The 20,997-nt window shown below is 32.4% G+C and overlaps 3 protein-coding genes across 6 annotated transcripts; 2 read left to right on the top strand and 1 right to left on the bottom strand.

Moving 5' to 3' along the window:
- Positions 1 to 984: 984 nt before the first annotated feature.
- LOC123672873 (enoyl-CoA delta isomerase 1, mitochondrial-like) lies at positions 985 to 4,088 on the top strand. The gene is made up of 4 exons (XM_045607202.1): positions 985 to 1,343; positions 3,260 to 3,406; positions 3,478 to 3,825; positions 3,913 to 4,088. The coding sequence occupies exons 1-4, from the start codon at positions 1,119 to 1,121 to the stop codon at positions 4,027 to 4,029; spliced, it is 837 nt and encodes a 278-aa protein (XP_045463158.1). The 5' UTR covers positions 985 to 1,118; the 3' UTR covers positions 4,030 to 4,088.
- Positions 4,089 to 6,877: 2,789 nt separating this feature from the next.
- Positions 6,878 to 17,860, top strand: LOC123672865 (ATP-dependent 6-phosphofructokinase). Of its 4 annotated transcripts, none has more exons than XM_045607187.1 (16): positions 6,878 to 7,141; positions 7,220 to 7,304; positions 7,785 to 7,893; positions 8,810 to 8,958; positions 9,010 to 9,133; positions 9,216 to 9,302; positions 9,905 to 10,013; positions 12,224 to 12,412; positions 12,467 to 12,610; positions 12,673 to 12,789; positions 12,902 to 13,061; positions 13,565 to 13,710; positions 14,071 to 14,323; positions 15,259 to 15,483; positions 15,629 to 15,851; positions 17,104 to 17,327. In XM_045607187.1, the coding sequence occupies exons 1-16, from the start codon at positions 7,061 to 7,063 to the stop codon at positions 17,243 to 17,245; spliced, it is 2,343 nt and encodes a 780-aa protein (XP_045463143.1). In that variant the 5' UTR covers positions 6,878 to 7,060; the 3' UTR covers positions 17,246 to 17,327. The 4 variants fall into 4 exon arrangements, with proteins under 4 accessions (XP_045463143.1, XP_045463145.1, XP_045463142.1 ...); XM_045607189.1 differs by lacking the exon at positions 17,104 to 17,327 and adding an exon at positions 17,471 to 17,860 and having other exon boundaries at positions 6,880 to 7,141; XM_045607186.1 differs by lacking the exon at positions 9,905 to 10,013 and adding an exon at positions 10,566 to 10,674 and having other exon boundaries at positions 6,880 to 7,141.
- An 894-nt stretch (positions 17,861 to 18,754) lies between these two features.
- LOC123672193 (tigger transposable element-derived protein 4-like) lies at positions 18,755 to 20,981 on the bottom strand. The gene is made up of 2 exons (XM_045606206.1): positions 20,851 to 20,981; positions 18,755 to 20,201 (listed from the first exon to the last, which is right to left on the bottom strand). The coding sequence occupies exons 1-2, from the start codon at positions 20,979 to 20,981 to the stop codon at positions 19,847 to 19,849; spliced, it is 486 nt and encodes a 161-aa protein (XP_045462162.1). The 3' UTR covers positions 18,755 to 19,846.
- Between the last annotated feature and the right edge of the window lie 16 nt (positions 20,982 to 20,997).

Here is a 20,997-nt window from a genome sequence, read left to right as displayed (position 1 = left end):
TGTGAAATATCTCCTTTATATACTTACATTTACATTGAAAACAAGACCTTCTGCATGATATAAGAAAAAAACTTACTGTATTATAATAAACGTTTGAAACCCACGCTATAAATACTTTGTTATAGTTAAGCTTGAAATTATTATCCTTTATAATTATTCAGCATCTCATATCTTTGATGGATTTGAAAGAATTCAAACTAGCTCTTATTCTGAGTACCACAGAGTTTCAAATTTTAGGAACCACCTAGCATGCTCAGTAATCAGTTTTCAGGTGGTAGGCTGCGATAACTCAAAATGCCCTTTTTTGAGTTATCTTGTTGGCAACGATATGACATATAGTCAAATTGCCAACAAGATAACTCAAAAAAGGGCATTTCAAGAACCACCTGGCATGCTCAGTAAACAGTTTTCAAGTGGTAGGCTGCGATAACTCAAAATGCCCTTTTTTGAGTTATCTCGTTGGCAACGATATGACATATAGTCAAATTGCCAACAAGATAACTCAAAAAAGGGCATTTTGAGTTATCGCAGCCTATGAGCCTACCACTTGAAAACTGATTACTGAGCATGCCAGGTGGTTTTTAAAATTTGAAACTCTGTGGTACTCAGAATAAGAGAGATAGGCCAAACATATGTTATATATTCGAAATCAGGGGAAAAAGAGCTAGTCAAATATAGAAAAATATACAGGGTGTTCCATTTGAAAAAATGAATTTGCAATCAATATGTGGCCCACTCTGTATATATTTCGTTTTGTGAAATCATTTTAAAAAACACTAGTCGATTTCGTGAAACTTTTGTTGAAAACATTTTTTTGTACCTCTTTTAGTAACAAAGTTAAAGGGGGGGTCAAATTATGGTGAAAAACCCGGTACATATTACACTATTTATTTCCAAAGGCATCAACATCCGGGGATTATGAATTCAAGCTACGCCTCTGGTTTTCTACAACATAATTTCGTAAAGTGCAATCAATGATTACAGTTATCTTATTCAGTGCATTCGAATAATTTCGACCTTTCGATTGTTTTAAATATGATTCATAATTAGTAAGCCATATTCAAAGAAATTCTGATCCTTGTTTGATAGTAGAAAACTGTTTAAATCGATTCGAAAATATGTTGCTCCTAAGAAGAAGCGCCCATCTGGGAAAACTTTGGAGAAAATTTTCAACGGATAGTGGAAGACTGATTGACGTTGATGTTGATCGCCAAAGTGGTATAGCATCAGTTATTTTACAAAGACCGCCAGTTAATAGTATGAATTTGGAGCTTCTAACAGAATTGTCTGCTGCGCTAGGTGATTTGGAGAATAAAAAATGTAAAGGAGTAATCCTTAGATCGGTAAGTAATTTTCAGAAATGTATAGACCACTCCAGAACAATCAAGAATTGCTCATTACAAAAAGAACTGAACCTCAATTTATACAATGGGGTTGGGTAATTACTCCCAAACTACCAAAATAGCGTCAGTGAGCTCTCTTGAGCCATGGGTAAAATGGTTTGGCGACCACTGATCTAGTCTATCTTTGTTGTTTTCATTTGTGGGCAAGGGAAGGTGAGTAGAGGTGATGGATTGTTCTGACCTATGAGCTATATAGAGTATTCACTTAAGTGAGATTTAGAACCAACCAAAAGCTACTTGTTATTGCTTGAAGATATTTGCTTTGATGCTCGCTCTACTATTGCCGATAAATTATTCTGTTTGTATATCAATTTTGACGATTTCATTTTATTCTTTCCAAATTTATTTGGTAGCTCGAATAATATAACAATATAACAGTTGAAATACAATGCAAATTCCACAGTTTTTCGGAATCGAACACAACATTAAAAAATTCAAAGCATGAGAATATTTCGAAAACCAACTGTTGATATTCATTGTTTGGTTAAACTTTTGAAGAACAACAGTCTAGCAACGATGCTGAAAAAGTTTTATGTGATCATTTCATTCATATCTAAAGTCAATAGCCTAAAATATATGTGCTCCTAGATAGCACGTAAAGAGAGAGAGGAATCGGCTCTAACATAAGAGTGAGACGTATAGCTTGCATCTGGAGTCACAACATAAAGCGATTTCAAACAAATAACCTGGTTATCATTGGTAAATACAGAAAATAACCAATGGCATTCAAGCGCTTTTTGTTATATTAACTAACCCTTCTACTTCTACGTCACCGATTTGGAATGCAGATAACCAAACATAACCACATTCAAGAACTGCGTTAAACTTTTGCTCATTAATCTATACTATTTATAGAGATTACTTTTGTTTGTATGTTTGTTTATATGTTTCTTTTGGATAGCTCAACAACTACTGAATCAATTCCGAAAATTCTTCCACCTGTCTAAAGGTACACTATCGCTGTGTAACATAGCCCAAGTTTTATACCGATATTCCCACATGGTCGGGACATACGTGAGTTTATCTGGAATAAGTAGGTGAAAAAGGTCTATCGACTAGAGTTTTAGTTGATTATAAATAAGTACAATGTTTTACAAAAATTATAGTTTTGAGTAGATCTACAGAAAAGTCTGCGACACCATATATCGATTTTTCACAAGTCACAATTTGGCATTTTGTATGAAAATATGTAATAGATATAGAAAATTAAAAGGCGATTTTCGAGCATCATTACGAGACAAGCGTTTGAATTCTCACTTATATTGAAATTTAGAAATAGAGGTAGTTTCATGAAGATGAACTTAGTCTCTCAAAGTTTATCATTTGGACGCATACTTTGAGAAATGAAGATATTACTATTATCATTGTTTCTTATTACGATTGAAGTGGACGTGGCGTGACCGCTGATGAGTGTATAAATACCGAGCTACCGAGAAATATTAACCGTGGTTATTACTGGTTATTCACATGAAATCGCTTATAGTTGTTCAAAGTAATAAATACAAACAAAGGCAGCAGTGGCAACTCTTCGGTAAACGATCATCCCTCAAAGTTGTCACTAGGCTTGAATCTGTTAAAATCATGTTCGTGAACAATCTGATATACAAACTTTGAAAGGTAATGCAAATGAGCCGTCCTGGAAAAGTTCTGTTCAAAAATTCTAGAAGTAGACGTGGATTTTGAGCAGGGCATTCATTCATCCTGCTTAAACCAAATTTCTTCGAAATCATCATTGAAGTTCGGACGGGGTGTAATGACATCTGCAAATATTTCCTTCATTTAAGTTACCATCAATTGCAAAAAGAATTGAACCAACAAATTTGGAAAAATATTTGATAACACTTTCACTTTTTCAGTCTTTAGAAAAAATCTTTTCAGCAGGTCTAGACTTCAAAGAGCTGTATAAACCAAAAGAAGACAGGCTGAAAACATTTTGGATAACTTTCCAAGACATTTGGATTAAACTTTATGGACACAGTGCTCCAACTGTAGCTTGTATGCATGTAAGATGACGAATGCACAAAACACTAATTTCAAAATTGCCCAATTGAGAACCAAATTTAATTTTTTTCAGGGAACTACTCCGGCTGGAGCTTGCATTTTAGCATTAGGTTGTGAGTACAGAGTGATGGTTAAAAATGGAACCATTGGTCTCAATGAAACTCAAATGGGTTATAGTGCACCACCATGGTTCATTGAATCTATGGAAGATATTATAGGGCCAAGAAAAAGCGAGATAGCACTAACAACTGGAAAAATGTTTTCAACTGATGAAGCCCTAGATATTGGTCTGATAGATGATATTGCTGAAAATAGAGAAGAAGCTTTCATCAAAAGTGAGGCGTTCTGCCAATTGTTCAAAAATATTCCGCTTTCAGCAAGAGCAGCAACGAAGAAATTAATAAGAAAAAAGAAAATAGAAGTGAGTAACTGTTTCGAGCGATTATCTCGATTAATTTTCATTTATTATAATATATTAATTGTAATATAATTTCAATTGCTGTGGTAGGATTTCATCAAAAATAGGGCCCAGGATCTAATTGATTGTTATGAAGACGCAATATCGGATGCGGCTGAAGAAGGCTTGGAATCCTTCATTAAAAGTTCTACTAAGAAGAATACATAATCTTGAAAGTTATTCATATCTATGGTTGTTCAAAAATAAATAAAATGTTTATTTGTTCATTTTCAAATATTATAATACTTATATAGCCAAGACTTACATTTTATATAACTACTATACTTTAGTTACTTGTAGTTTGAAATCCATAGTGGTGTCTGCTGGTTTGAGTCTCTCTATTCTTCGTTAATCTATGGATACTCTCTCTGATCTCACGCAGAAGAAGTGGAGGAATAATGGCTACAAGCTACAGCACAGCCAGGAATGGCATCGCAGAAGATGCAGATCTAGGTCTAGGTGGCAACCTTAGACTATATAAGTAGTCTAAGGTGGCAACACAGATCGATTCTACTGATTTTCATCGCCTCGATTAAAAGTTCAAAATTATTATAATTTATTTGGTTGAAGCAAGATCATATATGTTGTGGGATAAAAATGTAGACATTTACCTACAAAGACGGACATACGTAGGGATTCTATACTTGACTTGAAAATCAAGCTCATGAATGATTACATACTTGAGGTTGACTTGACTTGATTTTAGATATTTATTGCTTGCCTTGATATCAAGCTACTATATATTACTTGAGGGGATTCCTCGAGCGCCGAGAGACTGAAGCATTCGCCAGTGAAACTTAATTAGTAGTTTTCTCACATTTCTATGAAATTTATTGGTAGATTTTGGTAGTTTCAGAAATCTAAAAGCCACGTTGAAAATATCGGTTTGAAAAACCATTGAAATTAAATAATGTTTTTATTCAATATGAAAAAGACTCTTAAAACGAGAATATTAGAAACAAGAAAAATACATAGAGTTTATTCAAAAAATTATTACACCTTACATATATGTTTTTATATAAAAAAATTGAAAGAATGGAATTTTTCTGAGGAAAAAACAAAACGAATTTCACCGAAGCGGCAAATATCAGAATTGCTAGAAGTACCTATGTATTGAATAAATTTATTTAATTTCACAGATGATCTTTTATATAAAATTAACTAGGTTGGGAGTGGGCGCATTCGAATTTGAAATAATGGTTCATCCGATTGTTTTACTCAGTCATTTTAACGAAAAAAACATAATGTTCAAGTCAAAACTCATCAGAAGAACTTGAAACTGCAGAGCCCGCTCTAGAGGAGCGGCAAATTTTGGAAGGTAGCATTTTCTACTTTTTCCAACAAATCGGAATCCCGCCTTCCTAAAGAATGGATTAGAAAAATGGCTACACGTTTCACATATATGATTTATAATGATTTAATTTATGTTTCTATTTCAAAGAGTTGATATTTTCGGTTCTTTTATACAATAAGTTCAATAAATAAAAGTGTTTTTGCTAGGTTTCTTCTCATTTTATCATTTTTTATTGATGTCACACTGCACAATAAAACTGCTGAAAATCAATTAGCTTGATATGATTCAAGTACTAGATAAATAAATAATTGACTTGACTGCCCACCCTGGCTTCGCACATTCTGTCAGGCAACCCAAAATACATTCTTCGAAGTGTCAAATTATACTATTGCCCTTAGAATATAGATATAATTAATGTTCTAAGCTATACGCTCTATTAGTGTGACGTCACACACCGCCATTTTTGGTTCTCCTGTCAGTGTTCAGAATCTAAACAAATAAATTGTCATTCAAATTAGTACGGTGTCGTTGAAGGAATTGGCTTATTTTCATAAATAAGGGTATTTGAGGAACGATTTCAGTATAAATTGATAGACGGAAGGAACGAGGTTAATACCAGTTAGTTTGAATCCTGTATCATTCCCCAGATTTTGTAAAAAGGCGTGTTTATTAGTAGAACTTTAAGTTCCAACTTACTGGCATTAATCCCGTGCCTTCTGTCTATCAATTAATAGTAAAATCATTCCTTAAATGATCTTATTTATCAAAATAAGCCAATTTCTTCGACTAAACGTAATAATTTGAATGTCAATTTGTTTGTTTGGATTCCAAACACTGACAGCAGAACTAATATGGCGGCGGCTTCGCACGTTCTGTCAGGCAACCCAAAATACATCCTTCGAAATGTCAAATTATACTCTATGATTGTTCGCTCGGAGGAAAAAGGAAAGCCTTTTTTCGTGCGATTTTTTCGAAAATATTTTGTTGTATCAACCTTCTCATGACAGTAATGAACACAACAACAACAAAAATATTCAATTTGGTGCAGTTGTTTGAACGTGATGTCTTTACATAATATGCATAGATCCTCTTTTTTATATGTGTCCAACAAAAACTTAACACCTTCGATTTCTGACTCGAGAGGAAACAACTTTTCTGCTTTTCGCATCCCCGTAACTGCAACCCCCTGACCCGGATGAGCACAACCCCTTGATTTTCAATAAGGATGAGGGGTGTTGGGATACTACATTTTGAAAATCTTATCGAGTAGTACTATCTGACCCTGAAATTTCTCTTCAAAATTTCCAAGGATAACGAAATGACAGGTAAAATAATTGGAACATTGAGAAGAAAAAGTGCCCTTGGTGAATTTATTGAAATGTCGGAGAATCCTTTCTAATCATATCTCCAATATGGATTACATAATAGTTATAAAACGGCTATATAGTAAATACCCCTAATAATAGTAGGCCTACTAAATGTGATATCAAATACAAATCATTAAATTGACGTATCATCACCATATTCGAATTAAATCAAACAGAGAAATACTATATTCATTTTGTATTTACTTAACGGGTATTCATAAACTCCGGATGTATTAATATTTCTTGAATTTGCCCCTACCCTTCTCTTTCTTTAGGTCATACATGTTGCGTGAGTTTTGTCACGCACCGAGCGGGCCAAACATATAGAAAAAGAACCACACAGAGAATTAACTCAGTATCAAAATCAGTGTACTGCTTGAAAGTCACCTTGACTTGAACAATTTGATTTGATTCAATAACACTTATGAAACTTATCGGTAAATAGATGAATTTGTTTACATTCAAGGAAATTTAAATTCATGTGACATATTGAAGCTTCATTTCCTTTTTAAAACGGGGTTTCTCGAATTGTGCAAAAATGACAGGACACAAATTTATTCAGAGAGGGGCCTATAAAGGAAAAGGTATTGCTGTTTTTACTAGTGGAGGTGATTCCCAGGTGAGTAATTGTTACATACATCATTTTCCCATCATTGTGTGTTAATAAAATTTTCCTAAATTTAAATATTTATTATAGGGTATGAATGCTGCTGTTCGAGCAGTAGTCAGAACAGGAATTTATTTAGGATGTAAAGTATTTTTCATACGGGAAGGATATCAAGGTTTGTATGATTTGAACACTTATAAATTATTCTTCATTAATAATGAGTTGTTGCTGAAATAAAGGGAAAAATGTATTATACAATATAATTCAAGGACTAATCTAGGACAACATCTAAAATAAACTTACTTTTGTTGATGTGTGTTTACATGTCATTGATCTCTGATTTGATGTTATTCTGTGGGAACAATTTAAATTTGGCACCTTACCATATTGGAACTTCATTGTTTACGTTTTAAGATGTTTGTCTCTACAATGAAAGAAAATGCTAATTTTTATTCAATTATTGTGTAAACCTAACTTTGTTGTGATTATTTACAGACGTCTCCTTTTTTTATGTGTAAAAGGTTTTGACAAAATATTTCACAATATGACTATTTGTTTAGAAATATTTGATAGCTTTAAATAGGCCTGATTTTGTTACAACAATATTGCGGGTCAATTCTTTATATTCAATATAATTATATCATCATTCTTTTAGGAATGGTTGATGGAGGAGATAACATTATTGAAGCAGACTGGTCTGCTGTCAGTAGTATTATACATATGGGAGGTACAGTAATTGGTTCTGCAAGATGCATGGACTTCAAGTAAGTTCTACTTCTTGCTGCATTAGATATATGAACAAACTAGATGAAGAACTCTATTTTAAAAGTGAAGCCTTTAATTCCATATTTTTGGTAGGGTAAACAATTCAGTTTTATGTGTTCATAAGGAAGAATTGTGAATTTGAAAATTATGAAAGTGATTTTAAATACTTCCTTATCATATTTATTAAAAAAATATTAATAATCATTGGCTCATACATAGATTAGCTACCGAGAAAATGGTTCCCACACTATTTAGAAGCTTCTCTTTAAACCCATGATGATCGAGCGAAGGTTCATCTTCTATTTGTATATATCTATGTTTGTAATAGAAAAAAATCATTTAATAGCACAACAGTGATAGTAACAAACAATAAATAGTCTCCAGAATGGAGTCATATAGCCCAAGAGTGGACACTTACTATAAGATTAGACATTTTTTCAATGAGGAATTTAGTAGCCTCTTTCGAACTAATCTAACACTTCAAAGTAATCTGACATTACTTCAACTCATCTAATACAAACTAATCTAACTCAACTTTCTCGCAAGTTAGGTTTGTTTGTATGAGAAAGATGAGTTGTTGAAATGGAAGTGGGAGAACTAATCTCAAACTACAGAAAACGAAAGAACGGTGACATATCAATTCGGCTCAATTAGATAGATGACATAGATTGGTTTGAAGAATGCTATCATTATTTGTGGTTGAAATAATCCTGTTGTGTATGTAAAGCTTGCAAAACATTTAGTAGTTTGTATTAAATTCTGATTAGAATTGAGTAGATTTCATGTTGAAAAAGTTATGGAAGAAATTGTAAAAGAGAAAGTTTATTTTCATCTTCAAAGACTGAATATAATAATTCAATAATATTGGCCGTATTTTAAAAGCCAGTAACAAAATATAATCTTGATTCTTTATAGGGAACGTTGGGGTCGTTTGCAAGCAGCAGAAAACTTGGTAAAGAGAGGTATTACCAATATAGTTGCTATAGGTGGAGATGGTACATTAACTGGTGCTGATACTTTTAGAGCTGAGTATACTGATCTCTTGAATGAACTGGAATCTACTGGTAAGTTCATTATGCATAAAAGGTAATTTTTTCAATATTTCATTTTTTTAGGAAGAATAACAAAAGAAGAAAGGGAAAAATATAAATTTCTCAATGTTTGCGGTTTAGTGGGATCCATAGATAATGATTTTTGTGGCACGGATATGACAATTGGCACTGCTAGTGCACTTCGTAGGTAAGTTGTTATCTATTCTTCATTCTAAGCCTAATGGTATTGATTTTATTCAATTTGGTTCATTTGGAAATTTGTTTTGTAGAATTATTGAAGCCCTAGATGCAATTTCAAGCACTGCATACTCTCATCAAAGAACATTTATTATGGAAGTTATGGGAAGAAATTGTGGGTAAGGATGTTATCAAATTTTTATACTTTATCAATTATTTAGAATTAACAAGAAACCTGTTTTATGTGTTTACTTGATGAAAAAAACGTTACCTGTATCCATTTTTATAATCATGAAAAATTGAATGAAAAATTGTTCTGATACATCAGTAGTAACTAAAATATCCTCTCCTACCTTTTTCTCACTTATTGTTTATGAATGGTTTTTTGTATAAAGGTCATTCCTATTTTTTCCTAGAATTTATTACCTTTGAACTGCAAAATAAGTCTAGTTTGGCCCTTTGTTACTCTAGACATTTAGATAATGTGGAATTATTTTGACTGATAGATCAATAATTTCATTATGTGTTGATTTTTTTTCTCATTGAATTTCATTCCATTACGCAGAAGTATGAGTCAAGAATTCATTGAATACTGATATTGATAGCATCAAAATAATTCTCCAACTTTGAAAATTTATGTTTCAGTACACTTTTTTTATTATTGGTACTTATTTAAAAAACAAAATATTAATTGAACTTAAGATTCTTAAAATCCTGCAGAAAACTTGAGAATGATTATTTTTACCAGAACATATGTTCATGTATATTATAAATTTTGCAGGTATTTAGCAATTGTTTCTGGGTTGTCCTCAGAGGCTGACTTCATATTCATTCCTGAACATCCCCCTCCCTTACACTGGCCTGAAATACTTTGTAAAAAACTCAATGAGGTATATGATTAACAGTTTAACATTTTTTCTTAGAAATATTTTTGATTTTGGATATATATGACAAGCTCCAGAACACTATTTTTCATTTTGAAGCATAAATATATCGATCAAGAATCTCCAGGTATATCAAAAAAATAGTTAATCTGATTTGTTGATGTTGAAAAAATAGTTATTTACTTATGTTTTGGTCTCCTGAATGAGCCCAATGAATACAAAATTGAAGTTGAAAATCATCTTCATTTCATTATATTCTACATTCTCCAAATTTTAAGATGTCCTTCAAGAATAAAAAATAACTCAACTACTCTGTCAATTTTCAAAATAACTTTTCTTTCAGATAAATATTTATTAAAGAAACATTCAATGTCTTTTTATGGCAAATAATTCATAAAGAAATGACTTGCTGTCTGTTATCTTTAGAACTAACAGAGATCTGATTATGTTTTCATTATATGCTTCAAAAGACCAAAATAAATGCTTTTCTTTCTTGAAAAAATTATGTATCAATGTTAGGTCCATCAATGAAAAATCTTGAAAATCCTGCATTTGCAGCTATTTAGCCTTATTATCTGCTATGGCATCCGAAGCAGATTACGTGTTTATTCCTGAAGATCCACCAAACGCAAACTGGCCCGAAAAAATGTGTAAGAAATTGAAACAGGTATTTCATGATTTTGTGAAATGGACTGCTTCCAATAACATTAGATTAATAGTTGGGATGCTGTGTATGTCTAAATAATTCAGATTTTAACTATTGCTACATGAACCAGTAACATATTGCTTTGCATTAATATTCAATCATCTAACTTTGAAATTAATGATACCAAATCATGAAAGTTTTCTCAATGAGAATTATCGACCGAAATAATGAAAGTCATACTAATAATTTCTTTCATTATGCCTAATTGCTAGGATAGTTCAGTGAGAATTTCTTGGATTCACTTATCAGATAGAGATTTTTTTTTACTGTCTAGCTATTTAATCAATCTTATATGTTATCCCAAAGTCTGGGATTCGAATCCACATCTTTTTTAATTTGAAGCCTTTTTTTTACTTTTTGAGATATTCTATAAGCATTCTTTCTTGATACAATACAAGATATTTGAGAAATTATACAAAAATTAAAAAATTGGAGTGGGTTAGAAGAGTTTTTTATGTATTTGTGTTTAGCTAATATACTAATGGATTTCTAAGTTGCATGTATGTTTTTGCTTTTTCATTCATCAATCCATTTTATTGCCATCTAGTCAACGATATTGTCATTTAGCTTATTTGTTTTTCTACACCCCATTTTTCGCAGATTCGAAATATATTTGTATTGTTTGAAATTATAAAATAATAGGAAAAAGCTTTAAAAAAATGTTGGTTTTATTCTTTTAGTAAATGCGAACTCTAATTCTTAAAGTAGATGCTTCATTGTGGATAAACTTCTTCATTATTCACTACAGGTGCTGATCTTCAGCACTGAAGCTTATTACGGCAACACGCCAAAACTAAACTATCAAATTGAACTTGAACAAACCTGCCTGAATAAGTCTGGCATTTCACAGCTGTCAATGCATGAAGCCCTTCATATTCATGTGGAGCATCAGCCGGTGACTAGAAAGCACTCTATAATTGGATTCATTTGATTAAAATAAATTGATTGAAGAGATATAACCTAGACATTGTGTTTGGTTTTATTTCTCAATCAAAATTTCAAAATCAAGTTTCTATAACAATAGATTTTATTTAGCTTCTGAGTCGTTACTTCCTAAAATCATTTGCAATGAATATATGTGCTCTATAGGAATCAGCTAAGGACTGATCCAATGAAAAATGAATGCATGAATTTTAACTGAGATTATGATTTCAGTCAATTTTTGTGTAAACAGTGTGTAGCATCTGAAGCATTGACACTAAAATTAAAAAAATTAAATCGCCAATTGATATTTTAAGTCCAGAACCACTCATAAAAATATAAATATTTCATAATACAATAATTTGTATTTATTTCATATTATAATGATTTGTATTTATGAGAAAGCTTATAAACGGCTCTGACTTAGAAATTCAATAATTTTTGAAAGAATTAAAGTTATGCGGATTGCCATTGAAGCTTTAAAAATATCATCTTGTACATCATCAATTATTTCCTATTAAGATTTTTTGATTTTCAATGTTCACGATTCTATGTGTTTTCATGCTATAATTTTTTTATAAACTTTTAGGAGAGAGAAATGGGCAAACGTTTGAATATCATAATTTTGGCAGAAGGTGCTATTGATGTAGAAGGTCAACCTATTACTGCTGAGCAAATCAAAAAAGTTGTGGTAGATAACTTACATCAAGATACTAGAATCACTATTTTAGGTCATGTACAGAGAGGTGGAAACTCTGTAGCTTTCGATAGAGTTTTGGTGAGTGGCATTATTCAATAATTAAAATCCAATAGTTAATTCTTTCAAATACAGGGATCTCGAATGGGTGCTGAGGCTGTGATGGCTCTAATGGAAGCTGAAGAAGGGGCGACTCCTTGTTTGATATCTTTGGAAGGCAATCAAGCAATAAGGCTGCCACTCATGGAATGTGTCAAACAAACAAAAGCAGTTGCTCAAGTAATTTTGCATTTTATTATTCGAATTTCGATTTCATTATATACTATATTTCTTCTTAAAAGGCTATGAAAGCTAAAGAATGGGACAAAGCAATAGAACTTAGAGGTAGATCATTTTCAAGGAATTTGGAGACATATAAGATGTTGACTCGTTTAAAGCCAGTGGTGGATCCTAATATGGTAAGGGAAATTATTATTGTTTGCTATTTGTTTGGAGATTGTTTGATATATTTATGGTTTATTATTAAATTTTGGTTATGTTTTGCAAAGAATAAATTAAAAATTTTTACAGAAACCAGTAACTGTGGCTGTTATGCATGTAGGAGCCCCAGCATGTGGCATGAATGCTGCAGTGAGATCATTTGTTCGAAATGTTGCTTGGTATTCGGGTAATGTTCTAGGCATTCAAAATGGAATTGAAGGTCTCATAGAGGGAAACTATAAGAAACTTTGTGAGTAACTACTTTCCAACTCTGTTCCCTTTATTATTATTCAGTTGTATTATGAGAAAGATTTTCTTAGAATGCATTTATGCAACATTCAATAACAAGTACATAACAAATATCATGTAACAATTAACAAGTATTAGTTTGATGTTTTATTTTTCAATAATGATTTAGCTACTAAACCAATTTTGAACAAATGAAATGAGAACGTCAAATTTGAATCACAAACAGAGTGACACATCGGCAACATCGCACATTGATGGCAATAGTAGGCAAGCAAATATCTGCAGATTTTTAAATGCCTCAAGCAGTTACATGTTTTTGGTTGGTACCAAAATCTCACTAGGTTTGACCTCATTTCATACCTAAAGTCAGTAGACGATATTGGGTCTGCAAAAATGCCAACATCTTAGCTGTTTCTTACTTCATAATGGTTACGTAATATTTGTTATTTCATGCTTCATAGATAAACATCAATAGAAATATGTTATACATAATAATTTTTTCAGCTTGGAGAGACGTGACTGGTTGGGTTTCTGTAGGTGGTTGTTTCTTAGGAACAAAAAGAACTTTACCTGGAGACCAATTACCTGAAATTTCAGCAAAAATAAAAGAGTTAAATATTCAAGGACTTTTAATTATAGGAGGTTTCGAGGTAAATATATAAATCCCAACAAAAAACTCTTATTGAAATGGGCCAAGTTTCTCCCAATGACTGAAATGATATGCTGAAAAAATCCACCGACTCATTCCTTGTTCTGAATACTGATTAGAGTAAAAGAACATATAAGTCAACGATAGCTATCTGCGTCTCATGTATATTGCTCCATTAATTCCAATGTATTTCTGCCTATCTGGATGGAAAACTATCGGAACATTCCGATTACTACTTTACACTTCATGTGCATTGGGCCTAAAAAATTGAATTATTTATTTTCTCATTAAGCCAAATAGCATACTTGAAATGGATATAAAATATTGATATGAAATTGATTTTGTCAATTTGTTTTTATAGGCGTTTCAAACATGCCTGCAGCTTTTTGAAGGAAGACCTAAGCATCCCGAACTTATGATACCAATGGTTGTTATTCCAAGTACCATAAGTAACAATGTACCTGGAACAGAGCTCTCAATTGGTTGTGACACTGCATTGAATGAAATAACAGAAATTTGTGACAGAATAAGATTATCAGCGCAGGGCACTAAGAGAAGAGTATTCATTGTTGAAGTAATGGGTGGACATTGCGGTTATCTAGCAACACTAGCAGGTGAGGAGTTGTGTTCAGTGGGACCTTATGGATACATAGAAATTTGTTCTCTTTATAATTATAACGAAGTTATTTCCACTGATCATTCAATATTTGCGTCAATTGTTTGGCCAATCTGTGGCAGGAAATTACTTTGTTTTATTTTATCTATAAGGTGTAGTAAAACGAAGTAAATTATTTTTGCATGGAAAAAAAGGCAAAAAATTGAGACAATCAATTTTCACAAGGCTCTATTGAAGCGATTTCTTTACCATCAAAATTTTTCGCCATGGTACAGATTGTAATCACTTGCTGCTAGATCTGGACTATAAGGTGGATGCATAAGAACCTTATTACCAAGCTCCTGGAGCTGCTGGCGAGTCACTGTCGATGTGTGTTGCCTGGTGTTGTCCTCTCCTATTGGCTAAAGCTGGCTGCTTCTGGGCGATTGCTTCCTTCAGACGTTGCAGTTGTTGACAGTACAGTTCCGAGTTAACAGGGGAGCAGCTCTAGTAGATAATTCCCTGCCAATCCCACCAAACACACAGCAAAACCTTCCTGGCCGTCAATCTTAGCTTGGCCACTGTTTCCGCCGGATCACCGCGTTTCTACCACGATCGTTTTCTTGACGTTGTCGTAAATGATCCACTTTTTATCACTCGTCACCAACCGGTTCAAAAATGGGTCGATTTTGTTGCAATTCAGTTCTTGGGCAATCGAAACCGTGCTTACATTACAGTCGGACTTGACAATTTACATTTTCAGCCGCCTGGATTGCATTTTCGCCCTTATCCAAGAAAAACTGTAAAATAAAGAGTATTTTCTCTTTGCTAGTGTCCACCTTTGACACGAGCTCAAACTAAACTAATAATGATCTTTTTACTACACCTGATATAATTAACTTTCAGCGAGTAAGGACCAAATCCATTAAATATTTTTAATTTTGTATATTTTAGGACTTGCTGGTGGTGCTGATGCTACCTACATTCATGAGGAAACATTTAATGTTCAGGATTTACAGCAGGACTGTTATCAGTTAGCTGTAAAAATGGCGGAAGGAGTACAAAGAGGTTTAGTTTTGCGTAATGAAAAGGCATCGTCAAACTATTCTACTGATTTCATTCATCGTCTCTACTCAGAGGAAGGCAAAGGAGTATTCAGCACTAGGATGAATGTTTTGGGTAAGATTAACATTCTGGAAATTATAGTAAATTACTCTAGATGTTATTTTATTAATAGAGGAGTTACAGCTTTGGTTAGGTTATATTTTACTACGAAATCATACATTTCATCCACTTATCACAAATCTTCCATTTATTTTTCCAGGCCATATGCAACAAGGCAGCACCCCAACACCATTTGACAGGACTTTTGCAACAAAAATGGCTGCTAAAGCATCAGATTTCCTCTTAAAGCATATCAACAATCCTAGCACATGTGCCAGTAATAAGGCTAACTTTCAACCACATACCGCCTGTCTTTTGGGAATGTTGAAACGGCAATATCAATTTTCACCAATCATTGAGCTGAAGAGTCAGAGCAACTTCGAGTATGTATTTTTTTCAATTCTTTCTTTTACTGGGTTTCTTATTGAAGTACAAGTGATTATATAAAGGCTTTAAATTCATTGCCCTTCTAACATTGGTAAAATGTTTGTTATACTTCAGCAATTTGCTAGTCCAATTTGAAAAATTTTGACATAAAATTCGTTACTTCTAATCCCAAAAGAATCTACTTTTTATATTACTATAAGGTGTAGTATAAAGAAATCCATTATTTTTCCAATAGATGACTAGTTATCTGTATCTCTCGTATAAGTCTGATCGGGTTCCACAAGATGGTTTTAGAAAAATGAGATTTCGTACTACAGAAATTTTTTTCGTGATTAGTTAACTAAGTTTAGTTTGGAGTGCTTCAAAGATGGATACCAGCAAAGAAAAAATTTGCTATATTTTACAGTTTTTCTTCGATAAAGGCAAAAATGCAAGCCAGGCGGTTGATAATGTAAATAGCATATATGCTCCTGATACTGTAACAGCCAATCACTCGCAATTTTGGTTTCGTCGATTCCGTTCCGGGAATTTCGATGATGTCAAAGATGGACCATGCACTGAAAGGCCAATTGTCGAAAATGTCTATAAAATCATGAACGTTCGACCGTCATATAAGTACTGTTTCGATAGCGCAAGTGATCAAGATTGCACAAAAAACTATTTGGAACCATTTCCATAAGGCTGGCTCGAAGAAGATGCTCGATGTATAGGTACCACACGAGTGAACGCAAAAAAACCCTATGGCCCGAATTTCCACTACGCTGCTGAATCGCAACAAAATCGACCCATTTTTTAAGCGGTTGGTGACTGGTGATGAAAAGTCATCGAATCACTCTATGGTAATTAAAGCCTTGTTTTTCATGTGAAAATAATGGATTTCCTTTTACTACACCTTATAAGATAGTAATGTCTTATGTTTTAGTATTTGCTAAAATCTTTACGGATAGCTCAAAACTTGTATAGAATTCTGTGATTTCCAGAAAAATATATGAAAATTTTATCGATTTTACTCAAGTTCTAATTTTCACGCCGTCGATTTTTTAGGTGAAAAAATACTGAATTAATTTAAAAAAACTGCAGAATTCAGCTTCAAGTGATATTATCATCGATGAACTTTTTGCTTTTTATTATTTAGCTTTCATTTTTGGAACAAATCATTATTTCTAATGATATTGCTCATTTTCATAGACTCTGAGGGGCTGTTAACTGAAATATCACTTGATTAAATCAAATGGAATATTTTTATAGGAAAAAAATCCCTCTTGTAAATTGGTGGTTGAAACTGCGACCTCTCCTGAGAATTTTAAGTAAACCAAGCGGCGTACATGGAGATGAAGCTATAGAATTGACAATTGAAGATCGACTAACAGATTGGGGCCACCACGATTAAGAAATTGTCACACATTCGGAATATGACTTGTCATTTATCTTGATGTATATTGTACAAAATACTAAAAAAATTCTCATTTTTATGCTTATATCTTATTGAAGATTTAATAACTATTGAAATTCATAAATTGTTATGGAACAGGTAATTTTTCAGTTCAAATTCTTCAATTTGAAATTATTATAATGTCTTTGTTATATTTTCCTTTTGAAAATCTTTTTGTCATAGGCTGAGGTTACCGAAGGAACAATGGTGGTTGAGTTTGAGACCTTTGCTTCGTATTCTTGCCAAGCATGAGAGTGCCTACGAAGAAGAGGGCATATATATGACTGTTGAGGATCGTAAACTATGATCTTTCCAGTAACATGGTATTAGTATATACATATTAGAGAATTGTGATTCAATATTCAGAGATATTGTCTATTTAATTCAAACTATCTACAAATTATTATTTATTAGCTGGAATGTGATCATATTTCCTATTGGTATTTGAAATTACTTAAAATTATGATTTATAATTTTTTGATATACTCTCTTTCGATTTCTATAATTTGATTGAGGCTAAAAATGATAGTCATGATTTATTTATTACGAATAAATAGCTTTTTTAAATTGTAACAAAATTTGTTTAAACTTACCTGTTATAGCTCTTCCTTATTTTCTTTTAATACTAATAATAATAATTTAATTTTAATAAATGGTGAATATACAAAATAGATAATAATATGACAAATCGTATTTACTAATATAACCAATATGCACTTCTAAAAAAAAACATTTACTCCTATTTTTATTCATTATATATTAGTTCAGGGGTACCGAATCTTAGTATCTTTGAAATTATTATAAATTTTATTGGACTTAGCTACAAAATTCAACAAAGGAATTAGGAATTTCCAACAATAAATCATTTCTTGGAAATCTATAATACCCAATAGTGTCTGTTGAGCATGGTTCATTATGACCGTCTTTATACAGTGGTGGTCATAAAATCTTAAATGTCAAAAGAAATATGAATTTTGGTGTGATGCTGTTTCATCATTATGTTGTCGATTTAAAAATTTTTATGAACTAGAAATTGCCTGAAATCATTTGGCAAAATGATTCCAAAGCCTTCAATGAAAATTAAATGACTTCATTTATATTATATTTATATTTTCAAGGGAAATAAGGAATATTTGACTTTTAATTATTGATTTTCAATTAAAAGAGAAATTTATTGAAATAATACACAAATGTTCAAATCATATTAAACATATTGAAATATTTGGTAGAAATTGAATGGAAAACTAAAGAAAATTAACTAGGACTGTATGACCGCATTTTCTTACGCAATTTCTAGAACATTTGTCATGCCAAATTCGCTTATTTCAGCAAATTGTGAATTTACAACCCTCTGCAATCAAGCATCTTCCTGATTTCAGAAGCTTTACAAGCTTCTGAATTCTGCACTTCTATGGAATTACAACCTGCTGAAGAAAGCAGAAACGTCTTTTCAGAATTCAATCTCAAACATATAAAATAAGTTTATTGACCTTTGAATGAAATAAGTTTGGTGTAGATACATATTTCGTATTCTCACATCATCAACAAAATTTCTACAAATATAATGAATTCTTCTAATGAGATAGCAATTAGAAATATTTGTAGTCAATAGAACCTTCTCCTATTTAATTATTCTTTTTCTGCAGCCTTCTTTTTTATGTACTTATCCCCATTTTCAGCGTTTATTTCAATGTGAAAATTTCGGTTATTGATTCAGGTAAAATTCTTCATTCGTTATTGTTACTCTCAAGAGGATTTTTTATTTTGGTTTTCGAAAAAAGCTTCAATGTTGTTCAAACCGTTATAAAGCGAGTCGGTGGTATGTTCGTTTGTTTTAAAAAATGAACGCAAAATGCTCAATGAATTTGCAATTGATTCATTAGAAGGAGGTTGTTGCATATCATCTTCCAAGTCATCATCCGTCATTTCATTTTCATTGTTCTGTACGACTTCTGACTCAGAACTGTAATATTGGACAATTTCTTTATCTGTGGAAAACTCTGAAGTAACAACATCGTCATCCACATGCAGATAATCATGAAGGGTAACACCTTGTGAATCTTGCACATTTTTCCATGCTTCATATTGTTGCTGCAGTTGAATTTCTGCCTCACTTGTTTCTTCCAATCTTTCACTTAGGAAATGTAAAGGAATTTCACCCTCTTCTAGACATTCCGAATACTGATCAAAGCCAGCTTTTCGGAAACAATTAGCAATAGTCTCAGATTTAACATCCATATTCCACGCATTGGATATTTCATCAACGCAGTCCATTAGTGAAATGTTTATTTTTTTGTTTTTTGTTAAGCAATTAAGAGTTTTCTTTAATATTCTTCGGCGATAATGGCACTTCATAGTTTGTATGACACCCTGATTCAGTGGTTGTAGTTTTGATGACATATTTGGAGGGAAAAAAGCAAGTTTTATGAATTCTAGTTTTAATTGGAGATCTTTAGAATGGGCTGGGCAATTGTCAATGAAAAGAATGATATTTCTTTTGGCGCTTGCAAACTGTCTGTCTAATTTCAATAGCCATTCTTCAAATAATTTTCCCGTCATTCATGCATTTTTATTTGCTCGATAGTCCAGAGGCAACCATTTAATACCTCGAAAACAGTGAGGTTCACTACTTCTACCTATCAAGAGCAATTTAAGTTTTTCTGAGCCATTCATGTTCGTACCAATCATCAATGTAACCCTCTGTTTACTAATCTTTCCTCCATGGTATTTTTGGTTTTTGAAAGTTAATGTGTTATCTGGAAGACAATTGAAAAATAAACCCGTCTCATCTGCATTGAAAATGTCCTCTGCTTGGTAATTTTTCAATAAATTAGGTAAAGTAACCCTTTGCCATTCAGTGCAGCCCTCGTCGCTCACCTTATTGATATCTCCACAAACCTGACATATTCCAGATCTGAAAATTGAAAAAAAGTTTAAGAACTGTGATAACTACAAATAAAAAAAATGAGATGATAAATTATATAACCCATGTACACCAATTATTAATCGTATGGTTTTACTCTGAAAAATGCATAAAGTAGCAAATTTCACCCGTACCGACCATAACATGCAAAAATAAGAAGTTTAAATCCATAAATACAAACTTAGACTTCTAAAAATATGAGCCTTACGTTTGGTTTCTCTGTAGTTAGGTATGAAACAAAAGATCATATATACCCATGTATCTTCACATTTTGTGATAGAGGAGCATAATTATTTCAAATAAGCTGTCTAGCAAAAATTTATCTTGTGAAAGAATGCTGCAGACTCATAGATTGGATGAATTGAAGCAAAATTTGAAAGTGATGAGTTGGAACTCTGTTTATGAATTTGATGAGGATGAGGTCAATTTACAGTGGAAATACTTTTCTGGGAGTTATTTAACTCTGAGTTCAATAAAATATGTTCCTTACAAAAAGTGACAACTAGGTATGTCCAAAACGATCAGCTTTTTTGCTGATGATGCACTCAAAAATTGAAAGTTGAGGCTGGACAAAAATCATGTATTCCTTTATTAGAAATAAAACTGCTTTATTTTTATTATCATGATACCCTTTACATACCTTCGTTTCCAGTAGGATAAGCTAAAACGGACCAAATATTTCGACCCGATCGATGATTCGGGTTTCTTCGTGAATCGGCTGTGTCGTACATCCTCGAGTTCCCGAGGATCTGCATCTGCAACTAAAATCATTACTTGACACTTGTCA

This window comes from Harmonia axyridis, chromosome 2, assembly GCF_914767665.1.
Source record: "Harmonia axyridis chromosome 2, icHarAxyr1.1, whole genome shotgun sequence".
Lineage (NCBI taxonomy): Eukaryota > Metazoa > Arthropoda > Insecta > Coleoptera > Coccinellidae > Harmonia > Harmonia axyridis.
The sequence above is the reverse complement of the archived record's forward strand: the minus strand, read 5'-3'. Positions and strand labels throughout refer to the sequence as shown.

Bases quoted from the DNA above. Each gene is read 5' to 3' on its own strand.
- LOC123672193 (XM_045606206.1), bottom strand. From the start codon at position 20,981: ATGATTTTAGTTGCAGATGCAGATCCTCGGGAACTCGAGGATGTACGA. The intron at 20,202-20,850 runs GTATGTAAAGGG...TTCAATTTTCAG, and splicing joins TTATCCTACTGGAAACGAAG to ATCTGGAATATGTCAGGTTT.
- LOC123672873 (XM_045607202.1), top strand. From the start codon at position 1,119: ATGTTGCTCCTAAGAAGAAGCGCCCATCTGGGAAAACTTTGGAGAAAA. The intron at 3,407-3,477 runs GTAAGATGACGA...AATTTTTTTCAG, and splicing joins CAACTGTAGCTTGTATGCAT to GGAACTACTCCGGCTGGAGC. The intron at 3,826-3,912 runs GTGAGTAACTGT...TTGCTGTGGTAG, and splicing joins TAAGAAAAAAGAAAATAGAA to GATTTCATCAAAAATAGGGC.
- LOC123672865 (XM_045607187.1), top strand. From the start codon at position 7,061: ATGACAGGACACAAATTTATTCAGAGAGGGGCCTATAAAGGAAAAGGT. The intron at 7,305-7,784 runs GTTTGTATGATT...TCATTCTTTTAG, and splicing joins CATACGGGAAGGATATCAAG to GAATGGTTGATGGAGGAGAT. The intron at 12,790-12,901 runs GTAAGGGAAATT...AAATTTTTACAG, and splicing joins CAGTGGTGGATCCTAATATG to AAACCAGTAACTGTGGCTGT.